At 38.2% G+C, this 14401-nt stretch overlaps 1 protein-coding gene across 11 annotated transcripts in view; it reads left to right on the top strand.

The window, feature by feature from the left end:
* The window catches only part of LOC119969669 (protein quaking), a 659721-nt gene extending 648664 nt beyond the window's left edge, over window positions 1-11057 (top strand). For 5 of the 11 annotated variants that reach the window (XM_038803637.1, XM_038803646.1, XM_038803618.1 and 2 more), the window contains exons 7-8: window positions 5415-5489; window positions 9137-11057. In XM_038803637.1, the coding sequence (XP_038659565.1) occupies window positions 5415-5489; window positions 9137-9153 (92 nt within the window). In that variant the 3' untranslated portion in view covers window positions 9154-11057. Of the gene's footprint in view, window positions 1-4591; window positions 8612-9136 lie in introns of those variants that run through there. The other 6 variants (XM_038803656.1, XM_038803693.1, XM_038803680.1 and 3 more) reach the window with 3 other exon arrangements.
* The last annotated feature ends 3344 nt before the right edge of the window (window positions 11058-14401 follow it).

Here is a 14401-nt window from a genome sequence, read left to right on the forward strand (position 1 = left end):
ACAAATGGACAGTTCTCCATGCCACAAATTATTGTTTCTTTCACAAAATACACTGCTGCCATGCAATGACCTGCATAAGGTGACCTCAGAAAGGTGATAGATTCAGGAGGATCTGAGGGCAAAAAGGAAGCAAGCTGCAAGGGGAAACAACAATGAACCCACTTTGTGAAAGTTAAAAGGGTTGTATCAGTAGAACCATGCAGTATAAATCACTGTATGCCACTTTGACACTAACTGGACTGCTGGTATGACCACATCTAGAATACTGTAACCAATTTTGGTGCCATCTCATGGTGGGTGATTTAGGCTGGGATTTTCCAGCATTGTAGTGTCAGGACCGGACAATCCCAGTAAGGGCAGGGCTAGAAAATCCTGCCTGTAGTGGCCTTTAAAAACAGTCAGAGGAGAGGAACAAGAGTGATTCCCAGCTCAAAAGAATTTCAGCTTCAGCTTGTTCTCGTAGAGTAGCATAGATTTAGAGGAGAAGTGATGGAGGTCAATTAAGTAATTAAAAGGCTAGATAACATCTTTAATTGTGGGATTATTCCAGTTTGAGATTGGGTATGAATAAACTGGGGTGTTAGATGGTTCATCTTTTCCTAGAGAATTGTACGTTTCTGGAATACATTGCCATCTGATGTGCTGACTCTCCATGACTTCAAGAGGGACTGAATTGAGGAGGAACTTCTTCACCCGAAGGATCGTGAATCTGTGGAATTCCCTGTCCAGTGAAGCAGTTGAGGCTACCTCATTGAATGTTTTTAAGGCAAAGATAGCTGGATTTTTGAACAGTAAAGGAATAAAAGGTTATGGTGAGTGGGCGCGTAAGTGGAGCTGAGTCCACAACAAGATCAGCCATGGTCTTATTGATCTTACTGAACGGCAGAGCAGGCTCGAAGGCCCAGATGGCCTACTCCTGCTCCTAATTCTTATCTTCTTATAGCTTGACAGATTCCTGAATGGGGCAAAGATTGCATCATCTAGAAGGCAAGTATATTTATGGGTAACACTTGGTCCATATGACCTAGACTGGATATGATTGCCTGAGGGGGTCAGAAAGGAATTTTAAAGCTTTTTTTCAACATTATTAGCTTTTTTTTCTTTTTCCTCCCGCCTATAGGCTTCCTGCCTATTATCTCTGTATGTTTCTAAGTATCAGATACAGCAGCTTTGTAACTGTTTTTATTCATTCACTCATCTATCAGGTGTGAGTGTTGCAGAAGAAGCCAGCGTTTATCTTGGGTGACACCATCACTGTTCTGGATTAGGTTCTTTCCAACACCCTTTTCACCTGTAATTGGTATCGCAACAATTTTTCTACATCAGTTGTCTTCTATGAGCTGAACTTTACAAATTATCCTCTACCTATTGCATTACATATATACACACACACAGACAAAAGTCCACTAAATAACCTAGATCATATTAATTTGTTGATGGCGAATGCATTGGAGGCCCATTACATCTACTGCAATTCGTGCAACATAAATCTAACTTTTTAGTGCAAGATCAACTTTATTTGCAAATAAAAACAATACACAGAAGAAAAATACTTGATGCATTATGACATTTTACACAAGCTCACAATTCTGTGCGCTTCTCTTTCCATTTCATGGCAAGAAGTTATTTGGTGGTGTATAGCTAAGCATCTATCAGCATGCAACAACAAATTCTATTGATGTGGCACCTTTAACATAATTGAACACAACAAGATGCTTCACAAGAGCATTATGAAACAAAATATGACACTGAATCACATAAAGACGTATTCTGTCAGGTGACCAAAAGCTTGGTCAAAGAGGGAGGTTTCAAACCTGTATTAAATGAAGAAAGAGAAGCAGTGAGATGTAAGGAGGATATTCCTGAGCTTCGAGGCTGGTAACTGATGGCGCAGTCACCAAAGGTGGAGTGATTAAAGTTGCAGATGTACAAGAGACCAGAATTAGAGAATCAGAAATATCTATGAGGTGTGGGTCTGGAGGGGCTCCAGAGATGGGGAGGGAAAAGCAGGATGAGAATTTCAAAATCAAGAGATTGGTTCCTCGTCAAGCAATGTGTGTTAATGAATACAGGTATGATAAGCGAATGGAACTTGGTGTGAGTTAAGCCAAGTGCAGCAGAATTTTGGATGACCTCAGGGTTATGGGGGGGTATCAAATGTAGGAGACAGTCAGGAGTGTGTTGGAATATTAGGTTTACAAGTGGCAAAAGCATAAATCAAGGTTTCAGCAGCAAATGAGTTGAGATGAAGTGAAGTTATGCAATGTTACGAAAGTGGAAATAGGCGGTCTTAGTGATGGTGCAACTATGTGGTTAGAAGCTCATCTTGGAGTCAAATATTACATCAAAATTGCAAACAAGTTGGTTTAATCTCAAACTGTTAGGGAGAGGTATGGAATCAGTAGCTAGGGAAGTGAGTTTGAAGTGGGGACCAAAAACAATGGGCTGGATTCCCCGGACCCACTGCAGCATGTTTTCCAGAGGTGGTTTGCCATTGGCCACTGGGATTTTCTGGTCCTGCGATGTCTACAGCGTTTTGTTTGTCTCGCCCGTCCACCACTGAGGAACCCGCCGTGTGGGGTTGCCTTTAACCAGGGTTGGCAGAAATTCCCACGCAATTAATTTGGTCTTCCAGGTATTTAATTGGAGGAAATTTCTGCTCATCCATTACTATGCTATACTGGATATCAGAGAGGTTGTCTGATTTGGCAACAGAGGTGTCAATAAGGCGGTGCTAGGTATCATTACCATATATGGGACAACTAATGCTGCGCTTTTGGATAATGCCACCATGGGGCAGCAAGTAGTTGTTTAATAGGAGGCGGCCAAAGATAGGGCCTTGGGCAACAACAGAAGATGCAAGAGCAGGAAGAGAAGCCATTGTGTTACAATCTTGGTTTAGAGATCAATAACTTAAAAAGAAATCTGAAATCCTAGTTATTTACTGAAACAATAAAGCCAGGAGAGGCACCTGTCTGCAGAACCTTCTCAATTCGACCTGGAGGGCAGCACGGTAGCATAGTGGTTAGCACAAATGCTTCACAGCTCCAGGGTCCCAGGTTCGAATCCCGGCTTGGGTCACTGTCTGTGTGGAGTCTGCACGTTCTCCCCGTGTGTGCGTGGGTTTCCTCCGGGTGCTCCGGTTTCCTCCCACAGTCCAAAGATGTGTAGGTTAGGTGGATTAGCCATGCTAAATTGCCCTCAGGGTCCAAATTGCCCTTAGTGTTAGGTGGGGTTACTGGGTTATAGGGATAGGGTGGAGGTATGGGCTTGGGTAGGGTGCTCTTTCCAAGAGCCGGTGCAGACTCGATGGGCCGAATGGCCTCCTTCTGCACTGTAAATTCTATGAAATCCACCAAAATTATTTTCAAGTAACAGAAACAGCGGCAGCAACTCTATTATTGCTTATTCTCAGCTTATGGATGTAGCCAATTTTCCTCAGCCTGCCTGTACTGCACCACTGGAATCATAATCAACTACTGAGCTCTCGTGGCTCTTGTGTGCTTTTATATGGTTTCAACTAGGAGTTTAGCAACTGGGAGAATCAGTTTGTCTTTCTCAGTTTCCCATTTCACTTGCGGTCTGCCTCAAAAATAATACAAACTTTAAAACATCACAATTGCAACAGGGCTAATGGATCTCTATTCAACTGTGTTCATGATTGGAATAATGAACAGAAACTGAAGGCCAAAAGATGATCTGTATGCCAAAATAATAGTTTTTGTTTTGATTAAGCTTTTCACAGATGAAATCTGCCATTGAGCTTGACTGTTAATCTTCAAAGTTTGTTGCATGATGCACTCCAAAGATCATTTATATGTTCATTAAGTTTGTTAAAACACTGGTTACTGACCACCAAATTAGCAAATTAAATAGTACCCTTTCCTTCAAAAATAGCCTTCAACTTGATGATTGATGCTTGATCTTTGACACGAGGCCTTCACATGCAACATACTGGTGAAACCATCTCCAAACAGCCATTTCAGCTCTTAATTCAGTGTTTTGAAACAATTTCAAAACTGAATTAATCCCATATGTTGTGTATATGTCTTTTTATGTACGTGTCTATATATACAGCTTCTATCTACATAGGTTTAAAAAGACAAATATTTTATTGCCATAGCTGTAACATGTCCATTCTTGCTCTGTGCCACACTTTTGATTTAAAACATCTGCAAATAGCATATTTTCAGTGTCCACTTTTATTTGATCAAAACAAATTCAGTCAGATAAATTGCAGAAACTGGAGAATGCCAAGCACTCCTATATCATCCATGATTAACTGAGAGGTTTGGGCATTTCTACACAAGAGAGACTCTCACCTCACAAATGGTGAATATGGCAGTCTTTCATCACACCTATCCCAGAGATGTCTGTGATTCATTTTAAGCTTTTTGTTCTGCTATTAATATCCTGTTTGAGTGATTTCCAAAATATGTTTCTCTAGTGATGAAGCGAAACCCATTTCACAATGCTTAAAAAGTAGCTAACAAAATGTCTGGTAGTCAAAGGTTTAAGATGACAATTGCCCAACATTTTTATTCATAAAGTATAAGAATAGACTAATTCTAATTCCCTTCTTTATCTTTAGGTATGGCTTTCCCAACGAAAGGCTAAGAATTCAAGAACCATGTTACTGAACCCTCATCAAATCTGAACTTTAACAAATGCTTAGTTTCACAGCAGCCATGGACAAAATGAGCCCAGCCGGACTGTCAGTGAAATACTAGCATTGTGTATGTGTGTGCATATTTGGAAACCAACTGAGTCAATTTAATAGAATTCTGGTCTATTGTTCCTCCCATATTGTTACATCTGCCCCAGAGGAATCACGTGTAAAGTATTTCATTGTCTGTTTGGTGTAGGGTTCATCTAAAACTGTGTTTGCTTTACAAATCACCTAATTCTTTGCAAATTGTAGCTCGCAGCTTCTGAGCTAAGTGTACATTTTGTAGGTCAATTGCTGAAGAACTTTTTAAAATCTGTAGAGGTTTTATTTTTTAAAAATTGATCTCAATATTGATTCAGTGTTATGATGACATAAAACTTGTTTGTTTGCAAGAAGCACTCCACTGATTATGTGACTAGTAAAACTTAATTGCGCTTGGATCTAATTGAATTATCTCATAATACAGTGGGATTTTTAACAAATGGATAATAATGGTTTAAGACTACGTCTTTTGAAACAAAATGCAATATTAACATGCACAGTTGTACTCTATTTAGTAATTTCTGCGTAAAATGTTCAAATTATAAAGGTGCTGTGCCTTAACCTGTTTTTAACTGATATCTTGTAGTAATTTCTAATGCAAACCCATCTTTGATCTGCTGTTGAAATGCTATTGATAAGTTAACCAATCATTTCCTAAAAAGATTCCTCTAATCATGTGTTGGAAATGTTGCAATTTAACTAGGTGCAGTGGCTACTAAAGTTCGAAGGCACGATATGCGGGTCCATCCTTACCAAAGGATTGTGACCGTAGACCGAGGTTAGTTTAGTTCTGGAGTTCTTGTTTTTTGTTGAACATGTTGAATGAAAGGGTGCTGCTTTGCAACATCATATCAGGTGGAGTTGACCGATGGTCTAATTTCTGAGGACCAGTCATATCCATTTTTATTCTGCCAAATATCACTACTGTGCCCAACAACTCTTTTAAGATTTTTGTTGCAAAGCTTTTTGAGAACTTTAAAATGGAAGTTCTCCACGTAAGATGAGGTAGATGGAAAGATATATTAGGCTGGAGAAAAAGAATATTGGTGTTCCTGTTCCCTGCCTGGTAAAATTGTTGAACATTGGAGTGCATATTCTAACTGCCAACCTATGGTCAATATTCGAGGAGGGAAGGGAAATGCATTCACTTATGTTGAAAAGTTATTCACAAATCCAAAATGGCTTTATAAAACTATACTTCAGAGAGGACCGATTCCTTTTCCATGAAGAAATGAAGTCCTAATTGTGCCTTTGTAATGTTCAGTGAAATGTTACACATGAAAATGAATTTTATATATGTACCTGATTTTTATTGATGCTTGTTGAGGGATCCATGAACTTCTTAAATCTGCATTGGACGTATTATGCTTAAGATAGATAGGGTTAGCAATGTATCTGAGTAACTCCTATTTTCTTGTTTTTCCCCAGTAGTTTACACAACAGGTCTTAACAGGAAACTGAATGTTCATTTTCACAGCCAAACTGTTCCTTATAGTTATATGCCCTTAGACCTACAAGTGGAAAAAACATAGTATGAAATTGTTAATGTACTTTAGGCTCACTAACACACCATGAATTTTGACAGTTAAGATTCTTATTACCTAATTAATCTTCAAAGTGATTATTGCATCCAACCTATGGCCATATAAACCTTCCTTATTATTTTCCCTCTACCTTTTGATAACAACTGGAAGTGCACCCCTAGCCCGGTTTCCCATAGATACCTTATTTCCCATGTCCATTTTGTCACGTATCCAAATTGTTTTCATTATCAGGTGAACCAATTTTATGTAAAGAAATGTACTATATTTTAAGCGCACTTTACATTTTACGTGAAATTACGTCTAATGGGGAGAAGAAAATAAACACTGTTGTTGAAGAATCTAGTACAATACGAAACTAGAATATGCCACAAACAAAATAAAAGCCAGCTATCCCTTGCGTGCTTTGTTCCAATGCTTTGATGCCCCACTATCATCCCTAACACTAAATATTCACATTCAGGTGATGATAATCTCATACCTATGTGCTGTGTTGGAAGCCTAAATTACGACTTGGCATTCCAGCATTATTTTTGGACCTTAATTTATTCAAGAGCAGATGCTGTTTAAAACCAGTGTCTACCAACTGGGTCTGAGGGACTTCAATATTCAATATAATAGCTTCTACAGGCTATATTAATTTCTACTGTTGATGGGTTGTTTAGTTAGATGGTTCTCTTTCTTTGCATAGGATTGTGTTTCTCAAGCATGCATTTTTCAACAGTAAAAAGATTTTTCCAGTTAATTTAGTTGTATTACTTTTAACTAAGCATTTAGGATTGGTGATGGGTTAATGAGTGCATAGTTCCTTACTGCTAAGAAAATGACCCTGCAGTGTAACTTTACAGAATTATGTTTGGTACAGATAACAAAATAGACAGACTGACTGAAGTAATTGGAATAAACTCCACATTGTGTTGCACGGTTACTGAACCTGTGTGTACTGTTGAAAGCCTTGGACTGAGCAGAGGATATGTAGCAGGTGTATTGGTTGATTGAAAAGATTATAGCCATTTTGTTGGCCCTTATAGGCTGTATATTTTTAAAAAAACAAAGTGCTTAGTTTTCTGTGAGAATATTGTGGCCTTTAAAAAGCTTACAAATTTTTAGCAGAGTGAAATATTATGAATGCCACGTAATTCTTTTCTTGTTTTTTAAATGTACTAGAATAGATGAGTCCTAGAATGTAAAATAATTACCCGGGCATCAACTAGAATTTTCCAGCCCCTCCCACCAGCAGGATCTTCCAGTTCTGCTGAGGTCAACGAATATTTGAAAATCCCGGCCTTGGTTTTTGACAGTATTATTAAATATTCTATCATCATGATCTTGGATGCTAAAGTACTTGGATATTGTTGAATCAGTGGCTGATTCCATGCAGTACAAATTCATGGCCTTGAATTGGCTGTCAGTGGGTAATGCACTCCTATTTTAGCCCACTAACATAACATGAGAAAATGTGCTGTACTTCTTTGTAGTACTTTTTGCGCTAAAGAGGATGAGATCCATAAATGAAAGGCCATGTACATGACATGGTAAATGAATACAGCCTGATGTATAGGCCACCAAAAGGGATGCTATTATTAAGCATTACACCAACCTTACCTTGCTGAAATGGCACAAATTTGACTTTGCACTGAATAATTTATTTCATTTCCTCTGTTTTAGTCTTGTGGCCAACAGTACATTATTTTGGAACCTCAGAATTTTGATACATGTTAAGCTGTTGAACAAAAGTCTTATTTTACATTTAAGTGGACCAAGTTGTGTGGAGGGAAATGGGAGAACGAAAGAGTGAAACAGAGAGAGAAATAGAACGTTTCCAGAACGCTGTGACTTATCATTTTCCACTTGAGAACTTTTGTTTTACTGTAATCATCTCCATTTTAAATTTTTTTTTGCAAAGAAAATAGTATTACAGGTGGCTTCTTATAAAAAATATAAAAATATAAAGCAGGAATGTATATGAAAATGTCAGATTTTATTGTATTTGCAGAGTATTAGCATTGAAATTCAAAAAGAGGGCTGTTTGTAGTTTAAAATGTGCATTATAGTGTCAAGTAGAAATTCATCTATTTTTGGATATATTTTAGGGCTTTATAAATGTAGACTTTTAAACGGCAGGACTTCTATTGTGTTTACATGCAAATGCATTTTATACAAGACTGTCCTATAAGTGTACAATAGTACTCTCAACTGGAATATGTTGGATAAAGTAAAATACTTGGCCTCTTCCAAGTGCCCATGATGTAGCCTACACTGCTAGTCATATAATTTAGAATTGCTTGTATTTTGAGGCCAAGAATTTCATATTGTTGTAAATAGAAAATTGAAAGGCAATAAAATTTTATTGAACAACTTTGTTTTGCCCTATAGTTTGTTAAGTTTGTCCTGTGAACTCTTTAAATCATTTCTACTTTATTTATAACCATTAATCACATCCCATCATTAATAGCTGTTTTTTTTGTGCTTGTACTTGGGGAGGTCACTAATGCTTAATAGCAGTCAGGTACTGACAACTATGTACTGACTGAGGAACACCAGACATTGCAGTGCAAATCCAAGCACTTTTTCTTGCCTCTCTTGTATGACTGTTTCTCGAGCTCTTCCATTGACTGCTACTAACCATTAGTCACTATTAGTTTTATTTTTCTCCGGTTAACAAATTGTGGAATGGGGCTCCTTTTCATGCTTTGAATCATGATCCACTGCTGTCATGATTGAATGCATTCCGTAGATGGTGTAGAGCAGTGCGTCAGAATTACAGTGTTTGTTTTAATAGTTGTGATTAGTTTTTCTTGTTGTCATCCAGTTGTCACCAGCTGGCAATAACCTCTTCTCTATCTTTTTTCTTTTTTCCTTTTTTTTGTTTCTAACCACTCAGCCGCCACTGGCAACTAACCTATGACCTCCTGACCTCTGAACTCTTCACCCAATGATGACCTGACCATGCCTGCCTGCTGATCAGTTAACTGGTGATCGCCTTTGCTTGCCTGTCTTCAGTGCAGCGAGTGAGGCACTGTCTGTCCGTCTTACTGCCTAACAATGAAAACAAACAAAAAAACAAAACACACAAAAACAAAAAAAAATATCCAGCCTCAGTTTTTCTGGTTGGGTGAATCGTGAGGTCCTAAACCTGCACTGAATAGTACTAAAGCAATAAAGTTCAATTCATCCCTCAGCACTATTCATCAGTAATCATCATTTGGTGACCCTCCCTAATGAACGGTAAGAAGGCTTCACCTAGGAGACAAGAGATGGATGTATATGAATAGCTATTAACAAAGGCAGTAACTGTGGGAGTTGGAAGAACATTTTTTTCTCATGGTGAAGTCACAGGTTCCCTGAATGTATTTTGTTGTGATGATGCATCATGCATGAACCTTTGGTCAGTGATGTCATTAGTGAAGGATTTTTGAATGAAGTTCAATGTTCAAAATATGGCCAATATTTTCCCCCTAAATCCATTTGTGTTCCTTAAGAGCATAGATGCCAACTCAAAGCCTTTCATGACCTCTACCTGCCAGTTCAGAATTTTCCTTAATGAATGCATGTGCCACTAAGAAGAGCATTGAAACAGAAGCAAAGGGCGAAGACAACTGAATTAGTAATAATGTGTATTAAGAATGAGAATCCATCAGATGCAAAGATTCTTTTGACAACAAGGTTCATGCATATGTGTCATGATACTGGCGAATTGTTGAATCCTATTTTTCTTCCTTGTATAGAATTGTTTTCTCAAGGATGTAAAGCCATGCTTGCCTATTTACTATATACATGTAATAAAATTGTAGATAAGCATAATGCATTGAACAGACCACAAAAAGTAGATAATTTTACTATACAAGGGTGCTGGTAAGAAGAAATATATTTTTGACAGTGTAGTCTTTTATATTTTCAAGTATTAAACAGAAATCTGAACAAAGAAACCCTTTATTTAATTAAATGATTTCCTGGCAGTTGTGAACAAAGTAAACAGGAGACCAAAACAGCCTCTTTTTTTTGTCTCTTCTTTCTTTTTAATCCCCTTTTTTGTCAAATTGTAAAGATTGGAAAATGTCTAAAGAGAGAAGTGCCTTATTTTATTCATGGTCATTTTGTCTAGCATCTCACAAATCAATCATCTTGCTAAATGCAGGGTCTCAAATGCATGCAAACGTAGCCGCCCAGTACATACATGAAAGGATCCACAAGTGAATAAAAATGAGCTGGCAGTTGTCGTCTGATTAGGGCCACGTCTCTGAGCCTCGGCCTTTCTATAACTGTGACTGTGACATCGATCTGTACACTCTTTGGTTTTATAGTGAATTGTTCAATGTCATCATTCCCTGTGGATATTCACATCTTAAAGAGCCAGTTTGCCTTTTGTTGCCATCAGTAGGGTGACTTAAGAATGAAAGAAACTGAAAGATAACCAGTAAAATTTATTTGGAGCATTCACTTGCACCTCAATCAGACTGTAAGATTTGATGAAAAATTTCCAAATTTTCTTGTCGTCACACTACAATTAAGTGCCCTTGAACGTGATTTAGCCTGTTGTGTAGTATAAAAGATAGCCTAGGTAAATTGAAGCTTTCCTGGTGGTTTGCACCACCAGTGATGGTCTAATTTATACTTGGCAGCAGCTTATGTTGATTACCATAGCCACGAAAGCTCATCAACACTTCTTTTCCTTAGGCTTGCAGCAAACTCCACACAGACGGGGCGGCACGGTAGCACAGTGGTTAGCACTGTTGCTTCACTGCGCCAGGTTCGATTCCCGGCTTGGGTAACTGTGCGGAGTCTGCATGTTCTCCCTGTGTCTGCGTGGGTTTCCTCCGGGTGCTCCAGTTTCCTCTCATAATTCCCGAAAGACGTACAGTTAGGTAATTTGGACATTCTGAATTCTTTCTCAGTGTACCCGAACAGATGCTGGAATGTGGTAACTAGGGGCTTTCCACAGTAACTTCACTGCAGTGTTAATGTAAGCCTACTTGGAACAATAAAGATTATTAAAGATTAAAGACTTGATGTCAGAATCGAACCCAGGTCTCTGGCGCTATGATGCAGAAGTGCTAACCTTTTACTGGCAAAGATTCTAATTATCTCCACTGCTGCCTTCTTACTGACTGACCTCAGGGGAAAGAGGTAAAGAGAGGGAGGTTGCAGGGAATTTGTTGAACATATTCACAGTTGCAGCCAATGTTTATGTTCAATCACTTCCAAATCTCTTTCTTAATATAGTTATAGACCGACTGGGACACTGGCCAATAGCCTCCAGGGTCGCATTTAGGGGACAAATCAATGTTATGCTGGGGGATCCTGCTGGGAAGTTGCCACATAGGTATTAACCTGGCAATTGCCCAAAAGTGCTAATTTCTTCTGGACAATTTTTAAAAAAAATTCCAATTAAGGGGCATTTAGCGTGGCCAATCCACCTACTCTGCACATCATTGGGCTGTGGCAATGAGACCCATGCAGACAAGCGGAGAATGTTCAAACCCCCACACGGACAGTGACCAGGGGCCCGGATCGAACCCGAGTCCTTGGCACTGTGAGGCATTCCTCTGGACAATTGCGTTAGGCTGGGAACCATACAGCAGAAGCGATTTAAATTGCTAAATCAGAGTAGTTCTACCAGTTTCACCCTGATAGTTACTCTGAAAAAGATATAAAGAAATAAAATCATTTCTAACTCCAGACTAACTATTTAACACACAGACACAGCCTCATACAGGACATCCCGCATGCACAACACCCCCCCAGGGGACCCATCAAAAACCCCAACCCCCTGCCTGGAGCAAACTTGTCTGACTACAGTCTGACAACCCGCCCCCTCCCGCCCGCTTTCCGATTCAAACCCCCTCCGGTCCGACGGCTAGTTCTATAGAAAGTGGGCGTCGGCCGGAGATTGCAACTCTGAGAAATTTGTTTGGCCTGAATTTCCAAATTGTCATGCCTTAGCCATCTTTTTCTAGCATGTTTGAGTATTGTGTATAGTTACAGTAATCATTTGAAACAAAATATTTTATGTACTCTATTAGTAAGCCAGCAATATTGATGACTGTTACAATCCAATTGGCTAGTATTGTACAATGTGTTACAAGTTGATAGGGAACAATTTGGCTAAAGCATGTAGTACTAACTGAAAAGGCTCTACTGTGGTTTTCAGTTAGCTGCTGAATAGGAGGAGGCATTTTTTTGACGGGATTTATTACAGATTTTCAAATTGCTCTTTGACCTGCTGACTATAGCTCAAACTGACTGATACTTCACTGCAGAGGAGTTCTGTGCCACCATATATGTCAGGCGATTGAACTGATGGCTCATTTATATCTACCGAGGGATCCTTTTTAACAAAAAAATGTACATCCTTCAAAGCTTCCTAGGGAAAAATCCTGCCTTTATTATGGCAAGGGAAAGAAGGGTTGCTATTAAACACTTGCATGGTAAAATCCCTCAAATTCTAGTCACTTTGCTGGGGAGAAAATGATTTACTATGCAACAAGTGTGAAACTACTAACACCTGTCCAGCCAGCTTTAAATGTGCCACCATCTTTGTCTTCCTGACTGATGATCCTCAACTGATGGTTCCTTGATTCTTTGACCATACACATTTTTCATCAAGTGCCATTTTTTACACTTCTTTTCAACAAAACTTGCGACACTCAAGTGATAGTCATGATAGTGACTGCAGAATGTGGGCAAATTTAAAATTTCAACAGTTTTATTTTCTGTTTGCCACTGGACTTTGGGGAAGTGTAGTTTGGGAGGGAAAAGTTAGATATAAAAAACAATTCTGTGACACATCTCTGAAAATTGTTAATTGCTGACATAATCCCTGAATAAGTATGACAGCTTCAAAAATTTGTGTGTGCCCTTAACTTCAATATTACTATTGTTTAAGGGGTTTAGATATTAAAAGGTAGTTTTAAAAAAGAATGCGGTACTGTACCTTTACCTGGCAGTATTATGTATTTCTCGAGTGATTTGATGGGAGTGTCGCTAGTAGTCATATAGTTGACATGTGTGAGTCAACAAGAAGTAGTATCCATGTTGTGTCTGTACCATAACCAACTTATTGCCTAAAGACATGTAAGATAATGTATTTACAGCCATTGTTACAAGTTTATAATGTATTTTTCTATAATCTTGTTTTTTGTATGTTATATATAACATTCAAGAAAGTTTCCTGATGAATTGAAAAATATAGAAAATGCAACGTTTTGATAACCAATCAATACCAATCGTTTTTGCAGTAGTTATTATTGGAAGGGTTCTTCCTTTGGCTTTATGTTAGCAACTTGATGACTTCAATAGACCAGTTGGTTTGCTGCTTTTATTTTTAACATGCTTGCATATTATTTCATTGATTTTTTGCTGTTTCTATTAACCCTTGCATTATTTTAATAAATGTTATAATATCAAACTACTAACTCTGGACTAAATCTGTTTTAACCACTTCCGCCTCATCTTTTTTTTAAAACAAGCACAGAAATTAAAATGCATCATACAAGTTTGTCAGACTAATCTTGAGGTGAATGACCACACTAATGTAACATCTTTAATTCATGTCCTGTTGGTTGACAGTTTCTGTGTTCTAATAGCTGAATTTAGTCAGTTGATCTTTTTTACCTTTTAAGAAGGCTGCCGTTGAAAGGGCAACAAAAATGCAGCACTTCTTTTCATATTGTTAGAGCCCTTGACACTTGCCTTCTAGGTACATATGTGTCGTAATTTTGAACTGCTGTGTTTTAGGGACATTGAACATGGAGCAAAAATAAAAAGACACTGCTAATAATTTGTCTACAGTATTAGCTGTACACACTCACCTAAAACTAGTTTCGCTCAGTACAATTTCAAGAAGTTCATATGCGGAATTGACTCTTTACAGGGCATATATCTGCAGTGAAAAACTATTGGAAAACCTCTGATAATTAGAAAGATATTTAGAACATAATTTTAATTACAACAGTGTTCCTTTCCTTCTTTGAACACCTTTCTTTATTAATGGTGAGATAAAGCGTGGAGGTGGAATAGTCTAGTAGATTTGAATTCAGAGTTTCAACATAGTGTTAATAACTTTGATAGCCTAAGGTAATTGTGGAGTACAGAAACTGCCATGCAACTTTAAGCAATAGTGTATAGTTAGAAATATGGTCAATTATCA

Source organism: Scyliorhinus canicula, chromosome 1, assembly GCF_902713615.1.
Source record: "Scyliorhinus canicula chromosome 1, sScyCan1.1, whole genome shotgun sequence".
NCBI classification, from domain to species: Eukaryota; Metazoa; Chordata; class Chondrichthyes; order Carcharhiniformes; family Scyliorhinidae; genus Scyliorhinus; species Scyliorhinus canicula.